This window comes from Podarcis gaigeae (genome assembly GCF_964106915.1).
Source record: "Podarcis gaigeae genome assembly, chromosome: 5".
Lineage (NCBI taxonomy): Eukaryota > Metazoa > Chordata > Lepidosauria > Squamata > Lacertidae > Podarcis > Podarcis gaigeae.
The window spans coordinates 25,133,375-25,151,233 of record NC_139681.1 but is presented as its reverse complement, the minus strand read 5'-3'; the positions used below and the strand labels follow the sequence as shown (position 1 = coordinate 25,151,233).

Below are 17,859 nucleotides of genomic sequence, written 5' to 3'. Positions count from 1 at the left end.
CTTTTCATGTTGGTGACACACTTTTAAGACAGGCATCATTTCGCAACACAGTAATTCACTTTTAATACTTGCAAACCAGAGGTTAAACTAACTCCATATAAGAGATATGGGCACATATTGCGAGGCACACCTAAACACTAGCTGTCACACTAATATGTGGCGACATGCAGTTTGGAAAGCTCTGATCTAATTTTTGGCACCCCAACGAGAAATAATCTTTTACCAATGACACTCCAATTATAAGAGAAGTGGACAATAACATAGGATTCTCTCATATTGATTGTGGAAGCACAACACAGACACCATGGTGATTCTGCCACAAACAGCTATGTGGAAGCACTCTTGTCAATCTTTAATCTATCCTGGGTAGTTGTTCTTTTAATAACAGTTTGATCTGCAGCAATTACCAAATGATAAAATGTTTAGCAGACAACCCAGGCCAAGTTCATTTTCTGATCACAGAATGGCACTCATTTTACTGCATCATAGTTTGAATAATTTCAAGATGGCAGCCATACTATTTGCTGTTTCACATTAAAGGTCATGGGTAGAGTCTCCAATAGCAAGAAACTATGCTCATTACATGTATGTTATGTATTGAAAGTAGCAATTTTTATTCGAGTTAAAATTATTTACAAAAACCAAAAGACATACTTCATGAAACTGGTACAAACTATTATTCCTGCCGTTGGCTTTTGCTCCAAATATCACAGCTGAGAAATACTGTATAAAATAAAAATAGGATTGGATTCAGAAAAGTACTCTACTGTTCTAGTTTCCAATTGCGCTTATTTACATATATATTTACAGTGGAAAAAAAGTTATTTTAAAACTTTTAAATTTGAAGGTTGGCCTCAAGTACCCATTTAATGCAGAGCTTGATGAGGTTTAAAACAAGAAAACACACTGCAGCTTGCAGGGTTGTTTCCTGACCCTCTCTCCAAAAACCAAACAGTCTGCATGTTTCAGTGCTTGCTAATTAAGAAATGCTCAACACAACGGGTTTAACCAATTCCGATCCAGGTCATTACCAGTGTAACAGAGAAGTGTGGCTCCTGATTCCACCTCATCACTGCATCTATTTTAAAATCACCCCCCGTCATTGCGCATACAGAAAAAAAGCCTAACTTAAATCTATATGAAATCCAACTAAAAATGAAAGCCATTGCTCTAAGTTGTTAAAACTAAATGCCAAAAAATATATCCAGTAAATCCTGCATCTCAGAAATAATTTACAAGTACAGCTTTACTAAGTTGCTCTTCCTCTCATAAGGAAGCTCTATCCAAGGGAAAACATAACCTCAGCATTATTTTTTTTCTAAGTTACACTGGTACATTGTAGGGGGGTAGTTTGCTTAATTAAGATGTTAAGGAAAATAAAAATAAAAAAGCAGGACCAATATAGGATTTTGCTTCTAATCAGTCACTTCCTTACCAAATTCCCAACAATCTGCATTATCAAAAATAGGAAGACATAGAAGGCAGCCACTGTATGTAAAAATTTTACAGCTGGCACTGATACAAAAGCACAAGTTTGTAAGTTTATACATGGAGATAACACAAGATCTAAAAAGCAGGTTAGATTTTCTGTTATTTCTCCCACCCCTCATTATACACAGAACTAATATTTTTATGGCTTCAAGTTTTACAAATTCAATGAAATAACATGATGCAACTAGCTACACAGGTAATGTGGAAAGTGTCTGTGATGCAAATGTCTCAAAACATTTTGTGAATAATTCAAGACCAGCTTAATAAAAACCATGAGCAATTCTGTCCATTGGAACAATGAGTGCGAGAAGTCACTAATGTCCAAAACCTCTTTTACAAAAGTATTTAGCAGGGATTTTTGTTCCATTAAAGTCTCAACACAATCCTTTGCTGTGAACTAGAACCCCATACTGAACAAAATCTTCACTATATTCAGCTATTTAAGGCTTCGTATTGTATGCATTTACCTGCGCCATACTAGAGAAGAAATAGAAAGATTATGTCAACTGGAAACATTAATCCCCACTGGTGTTTTAGCTCCACATTTCTTCCTTGAAACAAAAATCAACAGCTTCTTTTCCTTTCTTTTTTGTGCATCATGAAGTGTAAACTCCCCTGGCATTGAACATTTTTTTCACATTGTCCTTTTTAAACAGGGTGCTTTACAATTACTGTATTTCAAAGAAACACAGACAGCCACCAGCTGGGAGGGGATTATTATTTCTTCTTCTTCTTCCTGCATGCCTCTCTTAGAGCTATGAAGTGTTATGGTCAATCAGTTTACAGTACGTAGGCCACGACAATTTTAAGAACTGAGAAGTAGTTTCCAACAACCCAATTTTCAATCAAAACAGTATAAAAAATAAACTATCCAAGCCTCAACCTCTTTGGATTCCAACACATTTTAAATATAGACAGTAGTTAAAATCACAAAAAGTATTTAAAATTTTTCTATTTCTTATGATTTTGGAATAATCTCTTTAAAAAGCAAGAGCAAATTAAACTCAAATCAGAGCAATGCTGCTGCCCAGAGCATCTTTATTAGAAGAATTTTGATACCTCAGTAGCTAAAGCTGCCTTTGCACCTGGCTGGCATGAAAAACAGTGGCTCAACAGTAAACAGCAGTTGCACTACCAGCAGCAAGTTTTCCCCTTTAAAGTTGTCACAAACAAAGCCAGAAAAATAAAGAGGGAGAGTAAACCCTGCCAAATATATTTAAATACTGCACTGCATTATTAGAAACATAATGAATTCTTGATTTACTTTCCTCAGATATTTCCCCCCTAATTTTTGATAGTTGCAGATTGATGTGGTGGTGAACTGTCTCTCGGAAAATGCCGAGTGTGTGGTGAAGAGACCAGGTAGCCTTAAAAATCCAAACACGAATGAGACTGATGAATGCTCTTGGTGGTGCTTCCTCGAGGACTCCTTTCGCGACTTCCTTCCTTTATCGAAGGGGTAGAGCTCCAGCATTCAAGTGCCTGCGGCAAGACTCAAGTTTCTAGCAGTGTTCCAAGTATTCAATCACTCTAGAGATAGTTTTCTGGCCTGTTGTCCCAACAGCACACTGGGAAGGAAAGGAGGTGTGGAGGGAAACACGGGGCGTTTATTAAACGTTTAAGATGCATTTTCCCACCTAATTTAAGGATTATGTGACAGCAGGTCACAGTCTGGAATGCTATGTTACATCAACCTAAGTAGCAGCAGTTCCCCATTTACAAGCAAAGCGGTCTATTTACAAACAGTGGTCTGTAATTTATAATGTCTCAGCCTTAGAAGAAGCCACCATTTAACATCTGCTGTTATTTAAATAAATTTGCAAAAACAATCTTGCAACACCAGAGAGATTTGCTGCAGCTGCCACAGCTGGTTTGGTTGAAGGTGATCTTAGGTTTTTTTTTTGGGGGGGGGGGATTTGACTGCTTCACAGACTACAATAGAGGCAAGTCTAGTGGTGTCATTTGGACAGATGGAAGAGGATAAGTCACTTAACCTGCTCACTGTTAACCCCATTAAGTGGGGTGGGTGGGACAGGGGTTACAGTTCCTTGACAAGTGGAAAACTGCCCCACCAGAGAGAGAAATAACAAGGAGCTGTCGCTCCAGATTATCTTCCTATGCCTGCCCTTCTATTATATCAGAGCTTGTAGAAGACGGGATGATATCAACTGGTACATTACTGGGTTATTTACAGTTGATCAGCAAACTTTTCCTAATAATAATAATAATAATAATAATAATAATAATAATAATAATAAACATTGGAGAGGAGAATCAGGATTTTTGCACCAAAGGATTGTGAGCTCAGTTCTGGCACTGCAAGCATATATCCTCAGAGGTGCTCTGTGCATGTGCATCTCGCAAACCCATTTTTTGCACCTGGCTCTGAGTGGTGTACCCCCGGAGTTCCTAGTAAAACACACCCACCCACCCACCCACCCACCCACACCCAACAAGCTTGCCTACCCTTCCATAAGATGACAGGCATACTGGTATAAGTCATCTGAAGCATTCTGATCTGAAACACCAGACAAATAAGCAACTGTAATATACAACTTACAGTAAGGTTCATGAAACTGAGAAACTTTTTCAGCATTTCTGTCATGATTGAGAAATCCCCTTCAGGCAAGTATGTCCTCACAGTAGTCACATTGATCTAAGGAAATAAATGAAGAATTAGGACATTTCTGACAAGGCAATTAAATCAACTTCCCAACACGACGCTAGAGTAACCAACCCGCACATTTATTCTCTTTTCCTGCTTAACATACATCTTTCTTGTAGTAGGGGCACAATGTCAGAAACCTATCTGCATTTCCTACAAGGCCTTGACACAACAATGCTACCAACCCTGTTGTAGTTGACAGTTTTTCACTAAAACGCAAGAGCTTCCAAGTCATAAATCTCAACGTTTCGTGAAAGTTGGAAGCAAACCCCGAGTCTTAATTGAAAAGCCTGAGCCCCTTCTTGCCCCTTTCCAGTTGCACACAACTATTGAAATAATGTAGCACACAGGAAAATAAAAAGGAGAGAATATCAAGCATATATAAAGACCAACCCACAGGATTAGTTATTCCCATTCTCTGAAGAATGTCCCTTCAAGATTTAGTAATGTTGTTTTTTCATCTGTGGTTATTTACAAGCATGTCCTAGACACTTCAGTTGAGTGTGTAATATATCCTCAGGGAGGGGAACCGGTTAGTTAGAGAGAGCATTCTTCGAATGCAGAAGGTACTCCATTTAATCCCAAGCATCGTAAGCAACAGGACTGGCAAATACATTGGAGAGCTGTTGTTATTCAGAGCTGTTGTTATTCAGGCTAATAGAGCAAGGAGCTGGCTCAGCATGTAGGAGCCTGCTTATTACTGAGAGCTCTGCTGAAAGTATGACTGAATTTCCATTAGACTAACACACTGAAAAGCATAAAACTTTTGCACTTTAATTGACAATGCAATGTAACCCAAAGCTGGGTTGACAGTTAGTTTTGCCCCTTATGGAAACTGCATTTTGAGACAGCTTGAAGCATATGAAGTAGTTGAAAAATGTTTAACAACTGAAGTTTAAATTGTAAAATGCCTGTTCCCAAGATCCATTTTATGGTTTCAAGACAGTCTCTTTTACCCAGCCTTATAGACCCATTTAGTAACCATGCAGAAAAGTTTTCTTACTGGACTCTCCTGGCAAAGGCATCCCAGAAGCAATGCTGTGTATGAGGCCACAATGCAATCCTCCATGTGCTTCCCAGCATGCTGAAGGGCTGCAAGTAAAAACAATAATATTATAAGTATAACCAAACTATATTTTAATGTCACTTTGCCCAAATACTTATAAAGCAGCTACTTCTATGTGTTCTATGTGTATGTGCACATGCACACAGAGCATAATTCTGTACCCAAGAATGTCAACATTTCTAACTGTGGATATTGTGATTTTGTGGAATGCCACTGTTGCCCAGACCAATACCCTCATCTCATCCCAGTAAACATAGTTAAGTTTATTCCCCTTGCAGACGCAGGGCAGTGTGATAAATTAGATGTTCAGGTGGAAACCATAAAAGGAAGGGAAGGGAATGATTACAGAGAAGAGTGCCGAAAAACAATGTTTAAGAAAGGATCAACTGATACAATGTTTGAGCCAGAATAAATGGGCCAAAATTAAATAGAAGTATTAGTAAAAAGGGAATATTAACGTTTACTATGACAATATGTCAAGGAGCAGCTTTTTGTAATGGTAACAATCTTCAGGAAAAGAAGCTGAACTGAGGCTTGTAAGAATCAGGAAAGTACTTTGATCCTTAATACCACTGCATTTTTGGGAAGAGATTAACTAGGACAAGAGTCCCAGTTGCTTTAAAAGGGAAAGAAAGAGGATTCTAAAACTGCAGCTCTGACATTTTTTAATTTAGCACTTCTTTCCTTTGCTGACTTCCCCAGGAACCAGAACCTACCTTTATTAAGATCAAGTTCTTCTTCATCTTCTTCTTTCTTATCTTTCTCCTCTGCGTTCTCAGGCTTTTCTGTAGTAACCCACTGGATCTCTCCGCTCGTCTCCTGCCACTCCCCACTCTTGTCATGTTGTGCAGCAGGAGCTTCCTTAATCAGTTCATCCGTCTGGCTCTCTGCCAGCTGCGCTGCTCGCTCACGCTCAAGGAACAACTGAGAGGGAAAATTCCACAGATGATGAGTCATGAACCCAAATGCTACATGCGACTTAACTGGCAGCAGGGAGCATCTCATCTGTGTGCCTTCCCTTGCTTAAATTAGCATTCACTTTTGTACTGAATGTTTCATCCTGTCATCCATAGGCAGTGTTCGAAACTCCCATTGTTCTAAGTGCGCTTTGCGACAGGGAATTTCATTAATGAGAGCAGCTTCTGAGCTCTGGGTGCAGTACTGCGCCGAAGAATTCAGATTAAAACAGCCACTGCTGGAAGGAAAGGAGAACCTTTTTCTGCCTCCCCACTTCCAGCTACTCTCTGAAGACTGGAGAAGGGGCCCTCTCAAGAATATTAGCGGGGTGGGCAGGGGAAGTATGGTTTTGTTTTTTGCAGTCTTCAGATGAGGACTAGATTATGTGGAAAACGAGCGTAAGATTTTAGCTGCAGTTCATTCATTTTCAGCTTTGTATTCTTGCTATACAAAAAGCATGCCTAGACACGCCGTTGCGGCGCCCATAACCTAGGTTTAAGGTGCCATTTAGCTCCTAGCTTTCATATCCCCGTTTCTAACACTGTGCGTACGCATCGAAATCTCAGGCTATAGAAGCAGAGAAGGTACTCTCTAACAGCTCTTATAAATGACTACATGCCATCAGGCTCCTCCGTCAACTGTCATCAACAGGCATTCCATCAGGCTGCAAGAGAGATGGGACTACAGGAGCTCTCCATTGGCTCTCCTGGTTCTCTCCCCCCCCCCCCCCCATTGCTACAGTTCACTACAAGATCTCTGTAAATCAGAATAAGTGCCAGAGTTCCCCACCACCACTTTCTCTCAGTGCCTTTTCCTTTCTGATTCTAAGCCTGAGGCCAGTATCTGCCTCCTCAATGGTATTTGTAAGCTCCTCCAGGACCTTTTTTTGGCTGAGGAGCAGGATAAAAATGCCAATAATAATATTTCGTAAAGGAACTGAAGGATTACAGCACAGTACACCAACAGTTGGTGTGCAGCATAATAATAAACTAAGTCCTAATGCCTATGGCAAGAACAGCCAAACACAACCGAGACAGAGAATATACCTTATTCAGCAGGAGATTAACATACGAGTTTTCAATTCATGCTGCATGTAGTGCCCAGTGAAAAATGTAATGCAAGTGAAGAACAAATATAATCTCTTATCTAATGAAGAAATAATTCAAGAGGCAAGCCAAATGTTCACAACTATGTTTGACTCAAAGCTCTACAAAATTTGATCCTCCGCAAATTAATCAATTATTATTGGCAACTAAGGGGAACACCTTGTTCAAAGGTAAAATACAAGTTTCTGAGAAGAACCAGTTGATGGCCATCACAAGGATGCTCTTTGTAGGGCTCCCAGTAACATCTGGTTTTCCACTAAGATAGTACACAAGACGGCTTCAATTATCCCTTGCATGGATTAAATCAATGGCCTATAAAGAGATGTATGGCTCAAAATATGTTGGGACAAATAAGTGACTCTTAGTGCCTCCTCTGACCTATCATCTCTGTTAGTTTAAAGGGGATGGGAATGACAAATAGTTCAACATTTGAACATTAGACCAACATTGCTTCTTTGCTCTGGTGATAACTGTTTCTCACACTGCATAAATAGTTGTTCTTTTAAGTAAAAACTATGATTTACCTGAACTAAAGCATGAACAGCAGCCATCCGTCCAGATGTGCTTATGCTATCATTGGCTTCTCCCAAGCAGAAGGAATCAAAGGAACATGTTGTTTCCATATTCACAAGACAATGCCGATTTCGTGCACTGTACTCTACCAAATTGATTAGCAGACCCAAACCCTGCAAGGAGGAAGAAAATATTAGATAGTAGAGTACAAAGAACTGTACTTTGCACACTCTCAGGGTGCTCAGAAGTATGGCCAATTCTGGCAAATTCAAGAAATGGCAAGCCTCGTGAAATTTTGGCAATTGCACCTTCAACAACCCTACAAAATATTCTTGTCCATTTACACCAGCCAACATTACCTTATCTTGAAAATGTCTGTCTTAAAGGTCTTGCGAATGTGTGCTTTTAAAGATGAAATGAGGGTGTGTGTTTGCCCCCCCCCCCCCGTAAAGCCTTCTCCCATACACTTGTCTCATCCAGAAGTAAAGATAAATTAATTTCCTTCTAGGAGTCATACAGAACCATTTGAGATCTGTAATTCCTACAAATGTTTTGCTAGAGGACACCAAATTCACTTTGATCTCTGCCAAAGACTTGTCCTTCGGAAACAGCCACCAGTGCAAAGATCAGTTGTGTTGCCTAAACCATGAAATAATCTGCCAGTCAGTGTCTGTGTATCCACCCATTTTGGCATGCTCTAATAAGATTTATTTTTTTATTACTTTTTTCCAATGGCAGGTATGTTTTACCTGAACCTATTATGGCTTTTATTCTACTGCTGTTCACTTGGTTTTTTATGTTTTATGATGCTGTTTGACTGGTGCTTGTTGTACTGATAGGCTTATACTCAGAAATGTGTTGGGAATCACAATTTCAACAGAGAAATGATATGATCAGTTAACAGTAAGGCTGTCATGTTATGAACCAGTGGAAGTTTTCAAACAGTTTTCATGGGTGTCATGTTAAATTTGATGTACTGAAGTTAGCACAAGTAATTTTTAACATGTAGCCTTACATTTTCTAGAGGCATTTTTTAAACAGTTTTTCTTACCAGAACCCGAATATCAAATCTCTGTTCTTGAGGTAGAAACTTTGGAACCTGAAGCACACAATTCAGCGCTGTGCCAATAAGACCATCTTGTTCACCTGTTTTAGTGCTACCCCACTCTGCAAACGTTAAAGGATATAAATGCTCATTAGACATATAAAAAAACCACAGGCATTTCAAACATGCATTTACAGCCATTAAAAGTAGCAACTGGCAATAACACCTGGCCATGATCGAATTTCAGATTAAGGTTTTGCCCCCACAAACAAATCTCTGATCAAGTTTACACCTCTCCCAGACCGACACACCAGTCTGCAATGGAGGAGACTGAATCTCACCTTTTACACCCGGTAACTGAACCAGAACCTAAACCATCTAAGCCCAACATAGCTGGGAATATTGCCTTAACCCATCATGATTTTCTGGTGCCGTAGGTGAAATAACTGAACAGACTAATCACAAAAGTCATCTCAAATGTAACAAAATAGAAGCCAAAAGCGTATTTTTGACATTTTTGCTTCCCAACTCATACCTAAGTGACATATGCAAGGTCAGTCGAAAAATTTGACTGCTTTATGAGAGACAGTTTGTTTTCCATTGTTCTAATTTGGCAGCCATGCACACTCACCCCCCTCAGTTTTGTAAACTGAAAACCAACATTTGCAGTACTGACACTAACTCTACTCAAATGATAGTTGCATGTGTATTTCACATTTGCAGCATTGTTTTGTGGGAGCTGTAAGGACATTATTTTCACCTCTTACTGTCCACCTGATTAACCAGCCACCTGGCCTAAGCATAAATACAGGAATACTTTTCTCTAGACGTCATGGGAAACAATCCGACAGGACAGATGATAATCTGATTTTATGTTTTAGGATAAGTAACTTACCATTATCATTTGCTAAATTGAGTAAGACACCAATGATGGCTCTCATACAGTCTTCCACTGCCTTGCCCACATGGTTTGTTACATTCTGGTGTGGCAGTACCCTACTGTCTGGAAGACAGATGGTGTCTTCTGCACGGTTGTATCTCTGGATCAACTCCTCACAATGCTGCAGTGCTCTGAAGGTTACAAAAAAACAAAACAAAATATACAACGCAAATCATTTTCAAATCAGTGTGACAAAATTTCTTCACGTAAAAAACCCAGTTCCAGCTGTAAACAGCAAGCTTAGTTTTCATTTATCATGCTGGTTTAATGGTAACTAGCAACACAGTCCCCAAAATTATATTAGGAAGCATCATCTCATGTACTTTTTATTAGGAAAAAAGGTCCAAAGGTGCACTTCATAATGATCTAGTCCCAGATTCTTCACACAGGAATCTGCAACATATTAGCAGCACAAAGCATTTTGGATCCAGCAAGTATTGAAGTAAGGCGTTGAAAAGGCAGAACCATAACTGGTATGTTAGTCACTTGGCCCCTTTTATGTGCACTAGTTGTCTGGTCATAAAGCTAAATGTGAACAGGACTGTTTGCACTTAACACCAAATGTCTGCAGTAAGATTATTTAAAAAAAATAAAATTATTTATTTGGTTTTTCAGATTAAAGTTTTACAATCACATATCCAATATCCAACATAAAAACAAGATTCCAGACAATCTCCTGAACTTCCCTCCTCTGTGGGTCCTATTGTTAGTCATTTCCTCCTGCATCTTTTATAATAATCCAAATATTTTACATCTCCATTAAGTCCAAAATTCACCATTTTAGCTGTTTACAGCGGTTTTTAAGATAAATTATACATGTCCCCCATTCCTTATTAAAATTTGAGTCTTCCTGATTTCTGGTTCTTCCGGTCATTTTTGCCATTTCGGCATAATCCATAAACTTTTCTTTTCTCTAAACCACCCTGAGATCTCAAGGTATAGGGCAGTTTATTAAACAAACAAACAAACTTGCAATAAGAATTTTTAACGTTCGTGACGTATTTGATAGAGAGATGAAGTCATGTAAAGCTAACTCTTGTAGACACAATGCTAATTCCAGGTTTGTGTCTTCATTCAATTATGGCAACAGATTAAGCTTCTCCCCCATACTATGCACTCTAGAGGCTTGCACAGAAAACATGAATCACTGTATATGGCCATGTAATTCTCTTTAATTGCTATGATTCAAACGTAAGTAAATGTATACAGGGTTTATGTCAACAAATTTCCCTCTCTGGAACCCATAAACTACATATAAATTTTCCTGTCAATATTTTTACTCCGCTTGAGTGCTGACCAGAATTTCTGAAAGCACTACTTATGTCACCCCCCCAATCTTGTGAGTTCCATAGGGAAGTTGTTGAAAGAAAAAGAAGTTCCCCCAAATTGAGAAGCACGTATAAAGATAATGTGGGGTGTGTGTATAATGTTTGTATGGAAACATTTCACAATCAAAAGTGATTTTGATTGCAAAACTTTATCACACAAAACATAATTAGCAACAGAAGTTACTTCCAGCAGGTAGAAAAAAGCATATCAGTAAGCGGAAGCAGGAAACGATCTAAGTCGCTTTCCCCCTCATTTGAAAATACTAAGCTGCAATACACACACACATGCTGAGGAAAGCTATCACCAAGATCGCAGTGTTAATACATAACCTAACAACATAAACCTTTAAAGAAGTATACCATACTGTATTTTTAAAAGCATTCGTTAGAACTTACTTAGCTGAAGAGACAATGAGCTGCGAATCCTTATATGCTATCAAGTAACTCTGATTTTCTGGATTATGAACTGTTACCTAAAAAAGAAAAGAAAATATCATACAGGTATCATCCTTTGATGTGCGAGTTAAGCTCCTTTCACCTTCTGAAAGAACACTATGCTTTTAAAAGATCTCTCAAGCTTCTAGAATGCTGCAATTTAACATTCTGCTTTGTGCTAAGCAAGCACCATTAACTTAATTTATAGAAACCTGGATTTTCTAGAACACCTGACGTCGCCCAACAGCCTGGGCTAAGGGAATAGGTTTGAGCTGGGAGATCTCCAGCCTAAAGCAAAAAGCTAGGGAGTCCTCAAGCTAAACAGAACAAACTCAGGGAAGCCTACAAGGCCAACTAACCAAACCCTCAGCTAGTTTAACTTCTCCAAGCCTGGCCATCTCAACACTACTCCCACTTAGAGCTGACTGGGCAGGCGGAGGTGTTACAAATAGTATATTGTTAGCTAAGAGCCTCATTAACATATAGAGCCAGCGCCACATTTTTACTTTGGGCTTGGTAAGGAATTCTAGACTCAACGTCCCACCATTAACAGGAAGTGAATGAATAATATCTCTCATGATAATACACACACAGACATGCTAATATACAAATGGACCAGGGTTTCTCAAAATTGGGTCTCCAGCTGTATCTGAACTACAACTCCTGTAATCCCTAGCTAGTGGTACTAGTGGTCAGGGATGATGGGAATTGTAGTGCAAAAACAGCTGGTGTCCCAAATTTGGGAAACCCTGAAAGAGACAAAGCACCTTGTGTTCACAAACATAAATACTGTCAAATATACATGTGTGTGAGTCTACACACACAAACAGGTACATACAAGCTCCCCTCCAATGTGGATGCAGGTCTCCATTTCTCTCCCCCAAGAAACCAAAAAACAGAATAGAAAAAGGGAACAAAGAAATTCTCCCCACCTGCTCTCTCTCGCTCTCTCTCCCCCACACACACCTTGTCAGCAACATCTTTCACTTCAATACCATTTAGGAAAGCGCTACCAGTTAGACATTTGCTGAAGTGAGCTAGTTTTTTATAATTAGATTCAGAATGCCCAATCTGAATATGGCCCATCAAGCTTAACCCAGGGCAAACCCAAAGCAGTGTAGTAGCTAATTAACACAAACGGGACATAAATAGTAAGAAGCTCTATGGCTAGAACCCATGGTTCTGACTTTCCTCTCCCCTGGTTCTGGACCATTAAAAATAAATCACTCTTTACAAAGTTAAATACTTACGCTTTCTAAGACCCGTAAACATCGTTCTGCTCCCCATAATGAAGCAACCAATTTCTCTTCATTTTCATCGCTGCTTAAGTGATCCACACATTCTTTAACTAAGAAACAAAGAGTTTATGTTGTTACTAAAATGTTAAAGGAAGTATTTTTTACTTTCCAAAATTGCATATATGTGATGAAATACCCTAATACTCTATGTTTTATCAATATACTTTAAGCCAACTTGTGTCACTCACACACACACACACACACACACACACACGCACAACACAAAGAGGCCAATTTAAAAATACATGTATGTCGTGCACATATATGACCATATTCACACTTCATGCTAAATCAGAGTTTAGCCCTAAGTGAATGGGCCTGTACAAACCTTCTCCTACCAAGTTAGGAAGAGGGCATCAGAAGACTTTAGCTTCACTCATTCAAAATCCAGAATTAACTTCACTTTCAAACCAGGGGTTGTGGTTTAAAAAAGATTTCATAACTTATTCGTTGGTTTGTTATGAAAGTTACCTACGGTTGTTTTAAACCAGGACCCCTGGTCGGAAAGTGAAGTTAATGTTAAGCCAGGGTTCTGTAAAATTGAAATTAAACTGTGCTGAAGTCCTCCATATGGCAGTAAGAGGAAAGGAAGAGGGGAGGTGGGGAACATGAAAGCCAACCCTTTGCTTGGGCATGTTCAGGCTAATCTGCATAGCACCAAACCATGACTGGTTGGTTTATCTAGTGTGATACATATACTGCTTAGCTGTAATAACTACAACAACAAAAAACCAACAACACTAAGTGGTTTAGTGTTACATGTGAATGCAACCATAGAGTTATATGCCTGGGTAGCCTAAGCTATCAAATTGTAAAATGTACACAGAATACAGATAACCATTTGCTATCATTTAAAAGATTTTAAGATGCAATCCTGACTGTCTCAAGGATTTGGCAAAACCACACCGCAAGTCTTGTAACTCAATCAACACCAAATGATCATGACACTTGCCCAACAGCCCTCATGTCAGATGTGCATGAAAGTCAAGTAGCAAAACACACAGTGACATGACTGTCATGGATGTCAAGAGAATCCAGTCCGTACCCTGTCCTACAAGGCCCGGGCATACTTCCAAGAAAAGTCCACTACAACTTCCCAACCCAGGTGTGCCTCAGGTCAGTGGGGATCAAGTGATACCCACAACTTCAGATACAAGGTTTCAATCCTGTGGCAGCTGATACACATAGCCAGAACTCTCCATATAACCTCTGGCAGGGAAAAGCGAGAGCTACGTAGGCTATTGCTTCTTGTAAAATAAGATTCACTTCAATGAGGACAGCTGATCCCTTCCTATCCATGTATAGCTCTGGCCACAAACCATTTCTTTGCTCCAAAAGGTACGCAGTATCAATACAAACTCTTATTCCCAAGGTCATCATTGGGATGGCTTGCAATGTTAAAATTTAACTAGGGAACTGAGCACTCCACAACTACTAGGCTCATTCAGCAAGGAGTACCAACAGGCCTCTGCTGCAATGGTGGGGGGGGGGGGGCCTCTCACAGAATTAACTATGATTAAGATCTCTATTTAAGTTACTGATGGGATAAATTAATAGGGCAACTTAGGAATTTTATTTCTTTGTTCTCTGTTGGGGACAGTTCTTTCATGATCTTGTCGAGTATACCTTTTTATTGGGCAAAAGTTGAAACTGAGGTCATATCACTACACTTGTATATATTATTTTACTATTGCAATAGCTAAGTTTAAGTACACACACTACAAGAAAAGGGTTTTGGAAATTCATAGCATTCCATGGGCTCGTCTATCCAGCGCATCAGAAAATTTCACTATTTGCATGTATTCTAATACACAGTCCTTTCATTCTACCACACGGGTAATATAAACTACCTTCTAATAATAAAAAATATATACTTTAATTCTCACTCGAGCTATGTGCATACCTTTATCTACAATGTGATCAAGACCACCAAGAAGTCGCAACTCTTCTTTAAACCAGTCTCCTGCCCGTTTTGAAGTGAGAGAGAGCAATGTTTCCATTGCCAAATGCCCTGTCTAGAAAACACAGAGAAAAAATGGTTCATAAATTAAAAGCAGCACTCTATCAGGTACTTCTTCCATTAACACTGTCACCTGAATCTCGATTACATGATTATGTATTATAAGTTTGAAAGTGCAGGTTAATTAACCACCAAAATATTTTACTGCTCCGTGTGTTTATAGATTATTATTGTATCTTAGCAAAATGTTGCTGCACTATCACCATATCTTACTCCCTTCCAACTCTTTTACTACTCGCAAAATAAATGAATTCATATGCAAAATCAAATTGCACCATTGTATTTCTTTACCTAGTCATACAATGATTGAGCCAATGGATCACTGTACTGCAGATTGGGGGCAAGTCTCAAAATGTAAGAGGTAGTATGAAACTAAACTGTTAATTTTAGTGTAGCTTTATGCATCTCAAATAAAATGGCATCAAAACCCGCATGAAGAAGGTCTGATGTAAGAAATGGTGGCTTTAGATAGGTGACAAATATAGTCCCTAAGCGAGAAGATTGTGTAGGCATCAATCCCTTTATTTGCCAAGTTGTTAACAAAAAGAATAAAACATTTAAAATAATCCATAAAAAGGTTATAAACAACTAATTAAAACATTTAAAGAATAAAAACCCAAGATAAACTAAACATAGACTAAAACACGTATCAACATTCTACATGTCTGGGTAGGCTTGCCTAAACAAAAATGTGTTATCGGGCACCAGAAAAAGTACAGTAAGCCTGCAATTTACATAGGGATTATGTTCCAGGGATTACACCTAAAGCCAAAACTATGTATAGTCCAAACACATTGGGTTCAATGATGGGTGGGATTGCCAGCCATTTCCCCTAGAAGTGTCCCCCCCCCCATCTCTTTTTTTTGCCTCATGCATACACCTGAATGCACACAAGTTAAATGCATGTAGGTTGTGGGCTTACTGTACAGTAAATGTGCCTGCCCATTATCAATAGGCAGGGAGTTCCAACGTACAACAGCTGCCACGCTAAAAGGGGTTCTATGCAGCAGCTGTAACAGTGCCAGTTCCACAGCCTGAAGCGGTCAAGTGGGGATATATGGGGTGAGGCGATCTTCCAGGTAAACTGGTCCCAAGTTGTAAAGGGCTTTATGTACTAATAGCAACACACTGAATTTGGCTCAACAGCAAACTGGCAAGCAGTGCAGGTCTCAGAGCACAGGTGTCAGATGCTGACAGGGTCTCACTCAAACAGGCAAAGTTTGCAGAAATACAAAATGTTTTAAGAAGAAAACCTTAAGGTGGGGAAAATCCCCCAACACAGTCCAATTGATAACTTCTCCTGCTCAACAGCCACAGAATTCAGAGTTGTCTGGCTGTGTTGTTTTTGTTTTTGTTTTTTGTGGGGGGAGGAAAAAGGAATCCTTTAAAAGGAATGGGTGCCTGAACAGGAAAACTCCACCCTGCAACCTCTTATACTAAGGTAAAGGTAAAGGTACCCCTGCCCGTACGGGCCAGTCGTGACCGACTCTAAGGTTGTGCGCTCATCTCGCTCAAAGAGGCCGGGAGCTTCTCGCTCAAAGACTTCCGGGTCACATGGCCAGCGTGACAAGCTGCATCTGGCGAGCCAGCACCAGTGCTGCACACGGAAACGCTGTTTACCTTCCCGCTATAAAGCGGTACCTATTTATCTACTTGCACTTAGGGGTGCTTTCGAACTGCTAGGTGGGCAGGAGCTGGGACTGAACGACGGGAGCTCACCCTGCCGCAGGGATTCAAACCGCCGACCTTACGATCAGCAAGTCCTAGGCACTGAGGTTTTACCCACAGCACAACCCGCGTCCCGCCTCTTATACTAGTAGCATGTAAATATTTCATACCAGATAGCACATTTAGCCCTAGTGAAAGTGGACATTTTTATACACACAGAATCACAAAAATAACTGTTTTCAGCTCCCATTCTATCAAGTGAAATATTATTCAGAAAAGTCATTCGTGTTTAATTATAGAATCAATTAAATACACTATTTTAGTGGCTTAGCTAAATAGATCTATTTGTTCTATACCGTCTGCCTATTACCATGAAGAAGAAAAAACCATGAGATGAACTGCACTGTTAAATACTTAAAAGTGCTTGGGTTTTATCTTTCAAGAGTTCAACACTCTTCATCTGCCCTAGTTAAAATTTTTAGAAGATGTGAGAGAAAGAAGCCATGACTACACTAAGTAATACCTGCAGGGATCACTGCTGTTATTTCAGAAGTGCCAGGGTTTTCCTACACTCTACTGTTCTAAAAGCATCTTTTAAAAGTTAACTTGTTTCTACCCACAAAAACAGCAATAACACCTGTACCATTTTCACATTAGAGAAAAATTAGGTTAACAGTCACACAACCTACCGTTATATTTTCTAGATCAAGGTGTTTGTTGTGAACAGTTTCACAGAGTCTTCGGATTTTTTCCTTAATCTTGTTCATGTCTTTTTCATTGAGCAACTTGGATGAAGAAGAGTCTTGTTCTAGTTCCAGAAGCCGGATCATTAAATCTAAGCTGGCTCTATCTAGATCCATGTTCAAGCGATCTCTGCTCAAGATATACATTAAAGCTGCTGTACAAAGTGATAAATTCTTCAATGGAAAGGAAAAACAGGAAAACAAAGTGGTTACATATTTGGTTAAAATGCAGAAATCTAGTAAGATTTAAACATGAATATAAGATCCAAGGAGTTACAGTTAGCCCACAGACTTTCATTATGCAAGTCAGGGGCAAGGCTATGTCCAAGCAAAAGCTTTTTGAACTCTCAGTTAAGTAGTCCCCAAGGACTACTTAAAAATTGCTGAGGGTCTTGGCAGACAAACTTAATGATTTTTCTGCACAGTACTAGATGCTGCATTATTTTTAAATAGTATTTCTTTCGCTTCTTTCATTTCATAGAGATTATATTTCAGTGCATTCCGAAGAATTTAAACTGCAATAAAATAATACACAACAGACGAAATACAAACACAATTAAAACCAGTATGAGTATTTAAGTGAT

The 17,859-nt window shown here is 39.2% G+C and overlaps 1 protein-coding gene across 4 annotated transcripts in view; it reads right to left on the bottom strand.

The window, feature by feature from the left end:
* Positions 1-590: 590 nt before the first annotated feature.
* WAPL (WAPL cohesin release factor) overlaps positions 591-17,859 on the bottom strand; it is a 53,920-nt gene continuing 36,651 nt past the window's right edge. For all 4 annotated transcript variants that reach the window (XM_083740263.1, XM_083740264.1, XM_083740262.1 and 1 more), the window contains exons 9-19: positions 17,222-17,449; positions 14,748-14,859; positions 12,797-12,894; positions 11,508-11,584; positions 9,739-9,914; positions 8,850-8,965; positions 7,810-7,971; positions 5,939-6,146; positions 5,160-5,248; positions 4,052-4,147; positions 591-3,059 (exon numbers count right to left, since the gene is read on the bottom strand). In XM_083740263.1, the coding sequence (XP_083596389.1) occupies positions 2,994-3,059; positions 4,052-4,147; positions 5,160-5,248; positions 5,939-6,146; positions 7,810-7,971; positions 8,850-8,965; positions 9,739-9,914; positions 11,508-11,584; positions 12,797-12,894; positions 14,748-14,859; positions 17,222-17,449 (1,428 nt within the window). In that variant the 3' untranslated portion in view covers positions 591-2,993. The remainder of the gene's footprint in view (positions 3,060-4,051; positions 4,148-5,159; positions 5,249-5,938; positions 6,147-7,809; positions 7,972-8,849; positions 8,966-9,738; positions 9,915-11,507; positions 11,585-12,796; positions 12,895-14,747; positions 14,860-17,221; positions 17,450-17,859) is intronic.